The 15,000-nt window shown below is 45.1% G+C and overlaps 1 protein-coding gene across 16 annotated transcripts in view; it reads left to right on the top strand.

Moving 5' to 3' along the window:
- LOC126574634 (AF4/FMR2 family member lilli) overlaps window positions 1-15,000 on the top strand; it is a 159,316-nt gene that overhangs the window by 128,784 nt on the left and 15,532 nt on the right. For 15 of the 16 annotated variants that reach the window (XM_050234924.1, XM_050234926.1, XM_050234923.1 and 12 more), the window contains 4 exons: window positions 3,435-3,489; window positions 4,734-4,775; window positions 6,860-6,886; window positions 7,032-7,287. In XM_050234924.1, coding sequence (XP_050090881.1) covers window positions 3,435-3,489; window positions 4,734-4,775; window positions 6,860-6,886; window positions 7,032-7,287 — 380 coding nt within the window. The remainder of the gene's footprint in view (window positions 1-3,434; window positions 3,490-4,733; window positions 4,776-6,859; window positions 6,887-7,031; window positions 7,288-15,000) is intronic. The other variant, XM_050234925.1, reaches the window with a different exon arrangement.

The raw sequence follows: 15,000 nt of genomic DNA, 5'->3' as shown, positions 1-15,000 counted from the left end.
ATACTATCAAAAACCAATTATGAATGTGACATTACTTCCAGCGAAAGAGAGAGAGAGACTCGCGCCGCCTGAGTGGGCCACCTCGTTGAAGCAAAACCGAAAGGGAATAATTAAAAACGTGACGTGAAAAGATAATAGAACGGAACCGAACCGGCCGGATCCTTCAGAAGCGCCACGCCAAAAAGGAAAAAAAAATGAACGGCATCAACGACGTTGACGTTTAATTAAAAAATGATGCCATCTCGGTACGATGAAAACGAGTGCTGCGGTCGGACCGTCGGCCCTCTGCTGCACTGGGCGCTCCATTTAATGGGCAAGTAGTTTGGGAATTGTTCCGAATCGTACGGATCCAATCATGGCTGGTTTGTGTTATGAAGGTGTGTTCACTGATTTTGTGCGGTATTTTTTTTTTTTCGTTGGTGTTGATGGAGAGCTCAGCTTGCAAAGCTGAGTTTATAAAATGAAGCTCCTAAATGATAAAACTTGTCCCCTTAATGGTTTTTCAGCTAGCTACAAATCAATTATGTGTTCGACCTATGCATATACAAATGTTACATCGATTTTGTCATTTTAACCCTCGGTTGGGCACCCGGCGTTTACCCTTTCGTTGGGCACCCGGGTACCCGGGTACCCCACTTATGTGCATTGCATTGTTATGTTCTTGTATCATCGTTTGTAGCAGTTTTATGATAAAAATAGTGTTCTAGAACTAATTTAAGAGTCTTCGGAATGTATTTTTCTTTAAAAATCACAACAAAATCCAATAAAAACAATAAAAATAATGAACACAATGCATTGATACCCCTACGTACGGTAATTCTCTACCGCGTACGTCGTAAAGCAAGCAATAAGATCGTAAAGTGATCGAATTTTCTAGCAAATATGTTATTGAAATTATTGATTTCTTCGAATAAATCAGTTTTGAATTGTCATAAGGCACTTTTGAGTCATAAACAATTGAGTTAATTGGGCACAATTGAGCTACGAGATCAGATAAGTTGCTACATGGTGCGTTCAGAAAGTAATGAGAATTGATTTTTCTGACAAAACGGTTTAAGATAACGTGTTTAATTTTTTACGATAAGGTAGAGGAAGGTTTTAGCTATCAAACGCATTTTATTTCGTTCGGCTATGACCAACTGAAAGAAAATGGGATGATTTTTCGTGAACCATGTTTTTATTTGATGTAACACCGTAGAATGTCCCCTTTGTTTGGGCCATTGGTCTGGCGCGGATCACCCGGACCTTCTTCCTGGCGCGGATCATCCGGACCTACAGAAAAACATTCCGTTGGTGCCAGTAATTCATCAAGTCCTCATACATTTCTGTTTGCGTGCTCTGTGCCAGAAAGAGGGCCGCGATGGGCTGTACCAGTGGTCCATAGAAAGGGGGCGTTCTACGACATCAACTAAAAACATGGTTCACGAAAAATCGTCCCATTTTCTTTCAGTTTGTCATAGCCGAATGAAATAAAGTGCGTTGAATAGCTAAATCCTTCCTCTACGTTGGCGTAAAAAGTTCAATACCTTATCTCAAACCGTTTCGTAAGGAAAAATCCAGTCTCATCACTTCCTGAACGCACCATGTATATTGGTCTCTGTGATCTACGAAAATGTCGCCTAAACCCTTTTTGATGAAGATTAGTGTATAATTTACAAATATGTTAAGAAAATTACACTATACGAACCATTTTTAATCAGTTTGAGAAATAATATATAATTTAAATTGCACATACAAGGTTTCAAAATATGTTGATTATTTTTCTCCTATTGCTCGTTGAAAAGCTCAAACGTAATGAAATTTTCAACAAAACGTTGTAGTGTACCTAATTAACAATTAATAAACACGTCAACATGGATAAATGTTGATAAAAAGTGTTGTTTTGTGTTTATAAACATAGCCCATGTGCATAGCCAACGTATGGGGTACCCGGGTGCCACTGGGCGGGTTTTAATTTCATCGGCCCATAATTACCTTTAAATATGAGATATCAAAACAATTCAAAAGCGAATTCGGTGTGAAATGAGTTGTTATTTGGGGATCCGGAGTTTCGTAAAAAAATATTCACGGGAAGGCATTCATTTTTTCGTTGAAACTGGAAATGGGTACCCGGGTACCCGGGTGCCCAACCGAGGGTTAAAACAATCCTGAGAACGATGGAGAAAATTTTCATAAACGCACTGCTTGACCCTTTAATTGCGATGGCCAGGGAGCAGAAATCGGGGCACCAATCGGAGCGCACTGATGCTGTAAATGTAATAAATATCTTCATTAATTTACACTCTTTTGTCTGAGATTTCGCATTTAAATAAATGGCTGCAACGAAGCGATACACCCGCTGCCCAACCCCACTGCCGTGCGCATAATTTTCTCTGCGAAATCAAGCCAATTACAATCAACACCAAACCACACCTTCGTTCACCGCTACTGGTTGCGAAAGGTGCATGGAATTACGAGTACGTGGGGTGCTTTTGTGACCTTCTCTTTTTTTAATACTGTCCAATAAATGCAAACTTTTTTGCGCCCTGTAAAATATGTGGCCATTTGGCATTGATTTGTTTTTTTCGCCTTCTCTTCCTTTGCCACTACCACCGTTTATGTAGAGACCCAGTCGAGCGTTGATAATAGTCGAGCACCACAGCACCGCGTGTAATGGTGTATTGGGCCTTTAATTAAAACATAAATTGTGGTGCGAACAATGCGTGTATCGGCTGGTCCACGATGACCATCTTTCGCCAAAAGCGCAATAAAACATGCCAAAATGGGTTTACTGAACTGTCGCCGTTAACCACCGTGTTAACCGAGTAAAAATGTCGTTCATTTATAAGCAAACTTCTTCGTCATAATTAAACTGCAAATGTCTTTTAGAATAATTATTTTGGGAATAATAATTCATGTTTCGATACAGTAGAGTGGAAGAATGATGAATTGAACCAATACAGTGTTTCATAAAAAAAGTATCATTACGCTTTCCTTCTCTCGTCTCTGTCTTTTGTTATCGGCCACTTTCACTTTCATACCCCTCCACCTTCTTCTTTCTTCTGTCCAATCTTTTTCTCACCCTTCTTCCCACTCTCTCTCTCTCTCTCTCTCTCTCTCTCTCTGTCTCCTTTCTCTCGCTATCCATCTAACTCATTGCCAACTCTATTTGATTGCATTTAATCGTTTTATATTTTTTCTTCCTTTTCTCTCCGGTTTGTTGAATTTAATGCAAATTCAAAAACCGCGAAAATAATACACACCGAAAAAATAATCACACAACCTACCTTCACAATACACACATAAACACACCTCAATGTGATGATATCGCAAAAAAACAAAATAAAAACAAAATAATGCGACAACCACACCACAAATTGCCACATGAACCCCGTGCATCCCCTGTGCGCGCGCACGCGAACGCGCTCGTGTGTATGTATGCTGTAAAACTGTAGGTCAATAATGCAACCGCACGAGTTCAAAGTAAAAAAGCTCCTGCTGTATCAAGCGGTAAGTTGTTTAACCACTTTTTTTCTTCTTTTCTCTTATCCCTCTATCCTTCTCACAGTCCCTACTCTTTAGCGCCTAGATAGTATACTTACTTCTCTACACACCTCTTTCTACTGTTACCCTTACGCTTGGGTTTGTGTTACTTCCGTTTTTTTGTATTATCCTCTCTTAGGCTTTCTTATCGTCACTCCGTTCCGTTGTATTGTCAAAAAGATTGTTTTAGATTCCTTACAGGCCCTGTGTTACAAAATGGCCAAACTAGCTTCCTCTGCATGTTTCTGATTTTGAGTGTTTTAACACGGAACCCTGGTTAGTGTTCTGTTTTTGGCTAGTTAAATTATTTCCATTTATTTGATACTATTTTATTGACGTCACACTTTGTTCCATTTGTTTTAATAAAATAACTATTCTTTTTATTTCTGTGCTACCATTATTTGTGCTATTAGTCATTGGCTTGTTCTAATGGGGAAACTGGAAACCATAGATTTCATTATAAAATAAAGGAATCCCTATTGAATCCTATTCAATAGGGCCTTCAATTCCCTACTGCTTCGATTTCTTCATTAATTTTCATCATTTACCGTATTTTATTCAAAACTGAAGTGCCTGATACTGTTTTCCCTTATACCTTATTTTTACGATAATGCTAGGATTTACTCAACCTCAACCACTGTTTCTCTTACTCACAATATTTCAACCAAACTGAATTCTACCTGTATATTCGTGTTATAGCAGAAATATGCTGAAGATATTACTACATTTACTGATCTCATCTATTTCTTTTCTTTTTTCTTTTTATCTTCTCTTTTTTCCTCAACGTATGTGGTGTTCTTTTTTCATAATATTTGCTTTATCACATCCATCGAACAAAATGAACGGAAACAATCACTTTAAAACACCTGTTACGCTTTTTCTGGTTGTTAATGGTATCTGGCAAAATTGAATTACGCGTTTCTGGCAAACCTTTAACATTAAACTCTCCATTTCGGTGTTAAAAATTCCCACCTTATTGACACCATTGCAAACCATTTGGTGACCATGTAACACCACTACCCCACCCCTTCCTCCATTAAAACCACTTGACGGGCCCTCGCAACGGATCAAACGTGTGTAAACAAATTGAAACAAAACCATTGCCGACAACGTCGTAAAAACTCTGCAACCACAACTTACCACCACCACCACCACAACCATCATCCTTTCTGCGTTTATGTTTGTGTGAATGTTTGTATTGGTGCGGGCAGTGTTTCTGACGAAACAAGGCGCAGTCTCGGCCCCGTCACTGGGTGAGCAAATCCTCCAATAAATAAACTCACACAATGTAGTAGATCACACAATGTAACCCCATCTCATGAGCTCACTTTTCCGTTCAGTGTGCAATCCAATTGCTGCTTGCCTAGGTTCCTCCTTTGCCTACCAACAACCCTCCTTTCGTGCATGCACTACGGCTTCATCTTTCATCAATCTTGCTTGCAGTAGACATCTCGACGTGTTTATCCTATTCTAAAGCATTATGTATTGTTCCTGCCACGAACAGTATAATATGTGCAGCTTGAAAACACGTAAAACAGATATAATTACCGTTATTGTTGCCTTAATGACACCAACAACATATTGCATTAGGTGGTTTCCGAGTACTAGTACTTGAAGCAACCCAGTTAGTAATAAAAGCATTAACGTGTTTGGTGCTGGATCTGGACAATGCGCCATAATCATACAGTATTTAAAGCTTACAAAAAGTATTGAACGAGCAATAGACACACAAACACACACGCACAGTTCAAAATTGCGACCACATAAAACACGTTTGGTTCTAATATCTGCAATACGTGACATCTGTGCTTGTTGGATGAACGGTTGACTTATTGCATATTTGTAGCCAGTTGTGCGATGAAAAAGCAATTACGAGCCACTATTCTTACACATTCTTTAATGTCCGATTTTGAATGTTGTTTGTGGTGTTCAGTTTTTTTTCAATTTCGTTTTTTGGTTAATGAATTTAATTGGAGCGACTGCTAATTTTTGCTTATTACATTCTTTATAACTTTATCTGCTTGTGAGTGTTTTTTTTTTAAATATCGATCAAACTCGTACATTGTTATCAGCATGAATAAACCGCATATTTCATCTGTTATGATGTTTGCAGTCTATGAACGGTCTTCTTAATTGTTCTGCTTTTTTAAAATGTTCCTGTCTGAAACCCCGACAAATTTACAAACAAAAAGAAAACTAAATACATTTTAAAGATACTCCGCATGATGTTTCCTCCGTTGTTTGCTATGCTGTGAACCTCTCCACGGCAGATGCATTCGCTACCAGGAACGGGCATCCAAAGAGAATTCTTGAATGCCGATGTCACTGGCTATTATGTAACAGTTGGCTTTTAATGAATTGATCACTATCAATCACACGATATGCTCCATCGTTAACTGAAGCACCTTCAGGCTTCGCACTTCGCTACTCTTGCCCCCCAAAACCGGTAGCGGACGGTTGGTTGTTTTGAAGCAGGCGACGCGACCCAAAGTGACGGTAATTTCGTGGCGGTTGACACGCGACAGCGATCATCGTTAACGATAATGTTAAACACGCGCGGATAACATCCATCTTCCGCCACTTTATCCAACGGAAGAAAGAGTATTGGTTTCAACAATATGCCTTAATGTTGTGAATCGTTTTCCACGATGTCTCATACAATTTTCCATGCTGCGAGTTTTGTCATCCACTGTAGCACGAATTAATAGTTAGCTAGCTTTTCAGTTTTTGGTAGTTGTCTGTAATCACAATTGCACGAATCGTTCGTTGTGTGTGCGTGTGCGTTTGATTCGGAGCCTCGTAGATCAATTTTCCCACGAAAAACTAGTGCTTCCGCCCGTTATGACGCACAAATGGAACAGAACAATGCTGCCATTTTGGTTTAATGTTCGTCGAACCGTCTCACCTTACGAGGCTATTCACTGCTTTTGCAACGTTAAATCGCCGCACAAGAATCCCATACGAATCCTTTCTCCCCCCCTTCTACTCATTCCTTCTCCTTACGCGCACATCCCCGGTTCCTCACTCGATGCCCTGCAATAATGTGTCCTTCCTGCAATGCCCCTCTCTTCCTACACATAACACCCCCCCCCCCCCCAATTCTCATCATATTATCGCCATGACCAACATCACTGTCCATGTTTATAATATGTCTTTTTTGTGCAATTTGCAATCGCGTAGCTATTATACTGTTTTTTTTTTTGTTTAAAGATTCGTAAACATCAAACTAATCTATTGTTTCCTCTTTTTCAATCCGCCTTTCTCTTTTCTCTTCAACTTTGCATCACCTCTCTGTGTGTACACAAACCGCAATCCCGTGCTCGGCTATCAACAACAGCTGCCGTTTGTGTTCCGTGGCCCGAAGGTAAGACACCCCCATCTTGTATCTAGTGTTAAGTAAATAGCAATCAATGAAGTAATCAACAGCACACTATATAGAGCATCTTACAGAGCTACTCGTTTCTGCTGTAGAATTTTGAATCTAACTGAACCTTCTGGATCAAACACAGGTTACCGTTTACCGCTCGCTACGTGGCCCTGGCTTGGTGCGGCCACAGCAGCCAACACGGTCGGAGCAACGCCCACAGCAGCATTGGCCGCTGCGACGCCCACAGCAGCGCATGCCGCAGCAGCAGCCGCCGCTGCAGCTGCCTCCACGAATCAGGCCGCCGCAGCAGCGGCCGCAAACCAATTACCCGCCGCCACGTCACCGATTCTCATTGCGCAAGCCGCCCAACGTGCTGCGGCCGTAGCGCAGCGAAGAAGGTCCGTACAAGGCGGCAAATCCATTCACAGCTGCGGTTCCGTGATTCACACTCGAGAAAAAGGCGTTGCGTTGTGTCTTAAGTTTGTTCGCCGAATTTGTCCACCTCTCCGAATCGCTAACATTCGTCTACGATACCACGAACACATACATACACATTTGCGGGAGAGTTCCATATAAATGCCTCAACCGAGCATCTCATCATTTGCGGCTGGTTTTATGGGTTTCTCGATAATTTCTTTTGTTAATTGTACTCCCATCGTCACAGAAGAGAAATTCCGAGTCAGCGTACCATGAGCAAAGGATTGCAAATGAAACATAGCGCTGGGTTGAGAGGGAAATTCTTGGAATGGAAGATGAAAACTTGAACGGTTCAACGGTTCGTGCTCGTGAGGAAACAATTACGTTTGTGTGTTGTCACCATTTTACTTGCGGATGATCAATTAACCAGTGTCAAGCGCCTTTCGTGGGTAACGGTACAATAATGCGCGCTGGGAACTCGGCCAGATGGTCTTTGCAAACTCATCGTCCGTGGAAAATCTCAAAACCAGGGAGTATTAATGTTTTGAATGTTCTGTCAAACACTCACAAATAGAGAAACAGCATAATATTGCTCTAGAAACACGAAAAACACCTTCAAAATCATGGGGCACCATGCGCCTCCATGCGCCTCCATCGATATGTTTCAAACTGTGTCTTCTAAATATTTTACAACTAATTGAATAATCTCCACTAAAGAGTGAAATTAGTTTGTCTAAATGTCTAATGGCTCCTCCCCTGTACCTTCGTTGATTGCTTTTTTGCATTTTAATGACATTTCTAATAAGTATCACCATGAAATCATGAAATGACCCGACCTCATTCCACGCCGAATGGTGTCATCGAACACAATTTGGTGAACTTAAAGATCCCAGACGAAGGTCGGAAGCGAAGATTGAATGCCGAGGGCTTTCAAACATTACATCGCCCTCTTGGCAGCGTCTACACCGCGAAGGGAAATCCTTGCCGTAAACAAACGCTAAAGAGATTAGCCTCAACTTTTTGGACAGCCAAAGTAAATCTTGCGTCTCGCTACTTGCTACCAGCAGCAGGCAGATGCAGCTACGCCAGAAATCGGCCGGCGCAGGCTGGCAAACGGCGAAATCATGCTAAAGCGCAGCGTGGAGGGAGCGAAGACGTGGATTAAGGAAATGAATGACGACATTGTATTCCGGATATTTCTGGGCTATTCTTGGACACCTCATTCCTTTCCTCCGCAAAAAAAAAACGTCATGCTTTGCCTTCTCCTTAAACCTTCGGCTCTTTTTCTCCGTCTCTCTCTTGCTCGTTTCAAATTGGAATTCTTCTTCTGCGACTCTGTTGTCGACCATATCGCCTGACGGTTCCGAGCCAGGCTCCAGCGCGTACGGTACCAATCCGCAAAGCTAAGCAGCAAACACAAAAACCCAATCTCGAGCAGCAGCAGCAGCAGCAGCAGTAGCGTAGGCACCACCACTTCCAAAGAAAGGTCGCATCATAAACCATGGGGTCTTTGGGTGTTCCCTTGACTGCTGCACGCAAATCATACCCGACCCACGGTTGGTACCGCAGTCCGGTCCAATTTTCAATTTTCCACCAAAAGATTGTTAATGCGCCAAAATGGTTTCTCACTGCCAGGGAGGTTGGACAGCCACGGGATGGTTTCCCGTGGATTTGACGGACGCTGGGATGATGAAAAGATAATGCGGGTGATGCCGATGTAAACGGGCGCACGGTACGGAGTGACTACGGTTATGTTTTTTGCCACAGGATGTGCTGTACCAGGGGTATTTGAGAGCATTCTCATCCGCATCGTATTTCCGTTGGAATATTGTTCCAGAATTTTCAGCCGCTTCTAACTATTAATTGTTTGTAGTATTACTAGTTCACAACTTGTGCTGTACATTTCATCACACCCGTCTAACCGAGCATGCTAGCATAGCAAGACACCGCCACAAACAATAAATGCTCCTTCTCATTTAACACTAATCATGCACGCACACTCGCACTCATCTTCCTGACACGCTTTTCTCCCTCTTTTCTTTTCTTTTCATTTCATATTCATTCTAACACATCTACCATCACCACCGATTCATCAATCATACAACCGTTAACATGCACGCAAACATCCAACCAACGTTGGTACACATTTGGATTTGCTTTGCCCTCACACAATGATCCAAACCGCCCGACCACCACCACCCTCCTGTCACATCTGTGCAACCCATCATCATCATGCTAATGCATCACGCTCCGAACCTAACGGCACGACGTCCGGCTGAAAGGTTCACATCCAGCAACAACAGCAGCAGCAGCAGCAGCAGCCGCCGCAATCCTCCATCATCCCAGCTTTGGCCAGCATCATCCATTGCTTCCGGCCGCGTTGCAACATCCGGGACTTCAGCACTTGCAGCACCAGCAGCACCAACAGCAGCAGCAGCAGCATCATCTGCACCACCAGCAACAAACGATTGCGGGCGTAATGTCGCTAGCCGGAAACGCGTCCACGGTGCCACCAGGCACTGCTAGACACCCCACGCTTGGTAACGCCGGCAGCACCGGTAGCACACCGGTCACCGGAACCACCGGTAGTGGTGGCCCACGGTCGACCGCCATTACGGCCGCACTACTTCCGGCGGCAGCAGCGGCGACGCAACCACCCGGTCGCTTTCCACCACAATCGGCCGCAGCTATGGCTGCGTTCAATGGACACGGTGCACCCACCTTACCACCGGGTTATGCACCGTAAGTAAATCGCAAACGGGATGCTCCCCCCGCCGTCCACTCTCCCTTCTTTTCCTGTCTCGCAGACGCATCCAGACGCTCGATGCTGGTCGATCTTTGCCGTTGCCTTTTGTTATCTAACCAGCCAGCGGTTCTGGGATGTTAACTTTACGCCTATCTACGGCTACGACCCTTTCTAGCCTTCCGGACAGCCTTCACTTGTGATGTGAGATGAGCGATCCGGACGAGGTTAAAGGAATTTAATAAAAGGTCGACCCGAACCCGGACAAACACCGTGGACCGATCTTTGGACAGCAATCTTTGCACCATAATCCTTTCCATGATTGCTCGCACTCAGTGTGAAATGGGATTTGGGATAATCACATTATGTGCGGGGGGGATGAGGTACGACTTTATGAGCATTCATAACGGTACGGTGCATTTATGGCGCACAGCATGAATGGTGGAAACAACGGGGCTATCTGGTGCATCTCGGTACATTCATTGTGTTTAAACATGATGCCGAAAAGGTTAACTGTGATCTGACTCTTGCAAACTGCAAAAAAAACAGGGCGATCAGGACATTCATAAGCAACCTCAACCGCCCGCCACCGTCTGGGAGAGTTTAGTTTTTTTTCCTGACTTTCTGACCTCTGGCGGGTGTGTTGGGTGGGTGGTGTGTTGGCTGTTTAACCACAAGATACTGTCGCGATATGCAATCAACTCGCGCGCCGGGAAACAAAATCCACTTAAAAGTTATGCTTCTCCGTTGGCGATGGAAATTAAAAACCGAAACTTCTCCTCTGCCATCGTTGCGGAACTCCCTTTGTACCGCGGCGCTTCAACGAACCGAAACCCGGCTACCGGTAGCTAGCATGCAACATGAAATTACAATACAAAGTGAACCCTGCACAGGACATCCTCCTCTTTGGCGGTGGATTGTTTGTCTGTGTTGCTTGATTGCATCGGCTACCGTGGAGCAATGTACGTTTATGGATAAAACTATCGGCCGATGCTTTCGGTTTCTCGAGTATGGAAATGATGTTAACTAACTCGGCAAAAGTCACCATTGGAGTACGAGCGAACAGAAGAGTGAGAGAGTGAGCACCGAGAATGAGAAAATTAAAACCATCTAATGGTTATCCCATCCGATGCTCGCTGGTGTGGTGGTTAGGTAATCGAAAGTTGAATCCAAAGCTTTGTAGCATATACACCTTCTACATCCGCTGTGCTCTCCAGGATTACAGAGTATTGTACAGAAGGGGAAGAAAAAGTGTGGAACAGTTAGAAAACCAAAAACCATAAAATTAATATTCATATGCCGCGGACGGGCACTGGAACACAACATGCTTTCATTCATGATTCGCGCTTCAGCGGATTACAGCGGATCACCTTCATCGCCATCGTATCTTGCTTGCGATCGTCCATTCCACTTCGCTCAATCGCGAATATGGAAATCGTTCCGCAATCGGTTCCCTGTGTTCAAATCAACACAAACACCTCTGTTCGTCTGTTCTTGTTGTTACTCAATGGTTCCCAGTTGCTACTGGGCATTCTTTTTCTAAAATCAACATTCCATGGCATTCCAGGGGAAAGGCAAATGTAGAAACAACAAACCGATCGACCGGTTTGATCAACCTTCAAGCTCTGCTGCGTGCGGGAGCAGCAGTATCGTTTTATGTACCCCTCCAATTAATATGTTATTTCTCTTGCCAACGCAGGCCTTTCCGCTTCATTTCCATCGTTCGTGCAAGTGGAAACCAAACATATTTTTGGTCATTCCCGCTTGCGAGCCAACATTGCAGTTTTCCCTGATTCGTTGAAAAACCAATCCAAGCATGTGAGTCACTCACACCACCGCACGCTGGACGTGGCATTGGAAACGCTCCAGGCTGGTTGGATCAACGGGAGAACCGTTTTTCGCGGAAATACGTTTTTAGTTTGATTTTTCATTGCATATTTGCTTGTTTCTACCACGCGGCTCGTATAAAGTTTTACGAAGGAGAAACCCCTTAGTTGGTTTGTTTGAGCTAACCTCACTCCACACCACTTCTGCCGTTTGAACTGGAAAGAAAACCCAGAACCGTTGGCTCCATAAAACATCCGTTTGCAGGCTTGAGATTCCTGTTAGCCAGCGAACGGAACAGCAAACACAGCAGCAGCAGAACTTGTGAAATGTGCGATGTGACAACATTGCGAACGAAAACATAAGCGCACACCGGAGGCGCTTGGCGCAACGGTACACCTTGTTGTGAAACGAAACCGTTTATTGCAATATGTGTGCTGCCCCCTTGGTGCATCGTGGGACCGTACTGGATGTTATGCAATATCTCGCACCGTAGTAAAAGTGTAGTGGCGGCCACCGGAAACACCGGCACAACACCAACCAACTCCATCGAAACGAAACTAAAACCAAACCGAACCAAAAAAAACAGCCGACAACAAAACAAAAAACCTACCCCCCAAGAAGGCGAACAACAACCGGAGGAATGAAGTGAAAACTTTCGGTACTTTACCGCACACACCGCTGCTTCTCAGCGGGCAGGACAACTCCTCAGGATACGTTCATATCCAAATAATTGTACCACAACCGACGCCAACAGCGAGGGCACTGGAGCGAATCCACGTTGGCGGTTGGTTGGTCAGCTTCTCCGAGGTGGGGGCTGAGACTTTTTGGGGAAACGAAACGACAGAGAGAGACTCTGTCAGCGTGTGACCAACTCGTTTCGGACAGTGCGGTGAACGCTGGCTACCCTCGCACTTGCGCTCGGGGACTCTCCACCGTGGAGGTGGATGGCTCACGGTTTGAAGCAACTTTTCGGGGGGAGGGGGGGGGGAGGATAAATTTAAAACCCACCTCTCTCGTGTCCCACCGGCTGTCTATATACCTTGCCTTATTGCACATTTTCAGACACCATAGTCTCTCGACTCGTCGGCTTGCCACCGTCGAGAAAGTGCCGTGCGGCTCCGGAAATCATGATATTCTGCAGCTTCTTTCGAGCATTATGATATCCCGCGTACGACGACCTGGAACGTCCAGAGAACAGAACCAGAAGTGAATATTCGACTTCCTTTGCCCGCCGTCGCACACGACTCTCGACGTCTCCACGGGCGTTGGTTGCGGTTGACCAACCGGACTCGACAAGCTACGGCGGCGTGGTCGACAGACGGACAGGCCAGGGCAGGGCAGGGCAGGGCAGGGCAGGGCAGGGCAGGGCAGGGAGGATTGGAATTTCCAAGTTAGCTGTCCCGGAACACACCGGAACATAAAAGATGGATCAGTGTGCATACGTCGCGTCTACCACACGCAGGGCGAATGGAATCTCTCTTATGACCCCTTCCGAATTCTCAAGGACAATGACGTTCAAAGAGACGTCGCTTCCCCTGTGACTGTGTAGCTGGAGAAGTGGAAGCTTCTACCCACGGTCCAACTACCAATTCCGGTGGACGACAAAGAGCCGGACAGTTTTCCAAAAATACGACCACCTTCGGTGTCGGGAAGCTTGTCGAGGCAGAGGACACATCGTTGGCAGCCCGATTCGTCTTATTGGAATTCGCTCGACTCGAGAGGCAAATTGCATTCCTTCACCAATGCACCGAACTGCATTATCATTCCACCATCACAAAAGACATTTCACGGCATACGGCTCAAGCAGGGGAATCCTAACCAACGATCCTCGTGAGCAAACCACACATTCATTACCGGGCCGGGCTGGCGCCTCTTTATGCTTCATTGTAATACCGCGAATCCTTCGGAGAATTTCCGAGTCGTTAAACCGCTGGAACCGCTTGTGCTTGTTGCTCCCTGGCCGCTGATGGTTTTCCCCGTAAACAAAGTCGACCTCGTATTCGACATGTATCGAAGCAACGCACCCACAACTCGTAGCCGTGTCACCACGTCAATGCGGTGTGGCGTGGCGCGTGACCTCCTGCGACACCCCGTAGGACAAAAGGCCAGTGAACATTATGCCGAGCGTGAATTTCTATACAAAGTTGATGGAATGTGATTGAGTGAAATTTATTCGATTATTTCTCGCTTCGACGGTTCGGCGAATAAGAAACATGTTTTTCTTTCAACACTGCCCCCCCCCCCCCCCCTCTCCTAATGCCGCTCTAGAAACGGGAGCCACCCACAAACAATTGACTAACGAGAAGCTGTGCCGCTGGTTGTTGGTTCCGGCGAGCAGTTCACTTCTGAGAACGGATGGATCCTTTTAAGTGAAAAGACGGTTAAAGAGGGCGTGCACACATTAGAGACCAACCTTCTTTTACTAATGGCAGCTTGGCGTGACTGGCCGTTGCGAGAGGACCATTTCAAGAATCGCATTAACATTTAATGCATTGAAAGCCCGTTTGCGCGAAATGCTCGATTTAGTTTTGCCTCATCTCGGGCTGTGCACCCCACAGACACACACATACACAGCCATCCGAAAGCAGCATCATAAAAATACATTAGCTATACGATAACGATCAGCAGCAGCAGCCGCAGAAGAAGCAGCGCAAAGGGTGGCTACCTTCTGAGGGGTACATCTTGGTTTCAGATTTTTAAACCAACCAGCTAGAGCGTGAGTCAAGGGGCATGGGGGACGGAAGGACAGGAAGGAAGCTCGAATTATGTGTCGGCAGTGATTATGCTATTATCGATTCAATGCCAGGCCAGGCGAGACTTCTTCCTTTCTCACATCAATCCAGCTGGAGCCCAGTGTTAGAGAGGATCATCCCCTCTTCGAAAACGTGTCGATGTAAGGCGGAATGGGATAAAATCGCGCTCCTCTCTCTCTCTCTCTCTCTCTCTCTCGGCTATTTTGCTTTTACGAACGTCGGCAAAGTTTCGCAATAAATCCGGACTATTGCGAACTCGCACCACGCCCCACCCTTTTCCGTCCTTCTGCTCCCGTGTCGTCGCTCGCGCATAATGGAGCGACATCATTATCGGCTTTATTATCACCCAGAGCAGCGTGTTGGCGAGCGCC

The sequence above is a fragment of the Anopheles aquasalis genome, chromosome 3, assembly GCF_943734665.1.
Source record: "Anopheles aquasalis chromosome 3, idAnoAquaMG_Q_19, whole genome shotgun sequence".
Lineage (NCBI taxonomy): Eukaryota > Metazoa > Arthropoda > Insecta > Diptera > Culicidae > Anopheles > Anopheles aquasalis.
This window is presented reverse-complemented; position numbering and strand designations above follow the sequence as displayed.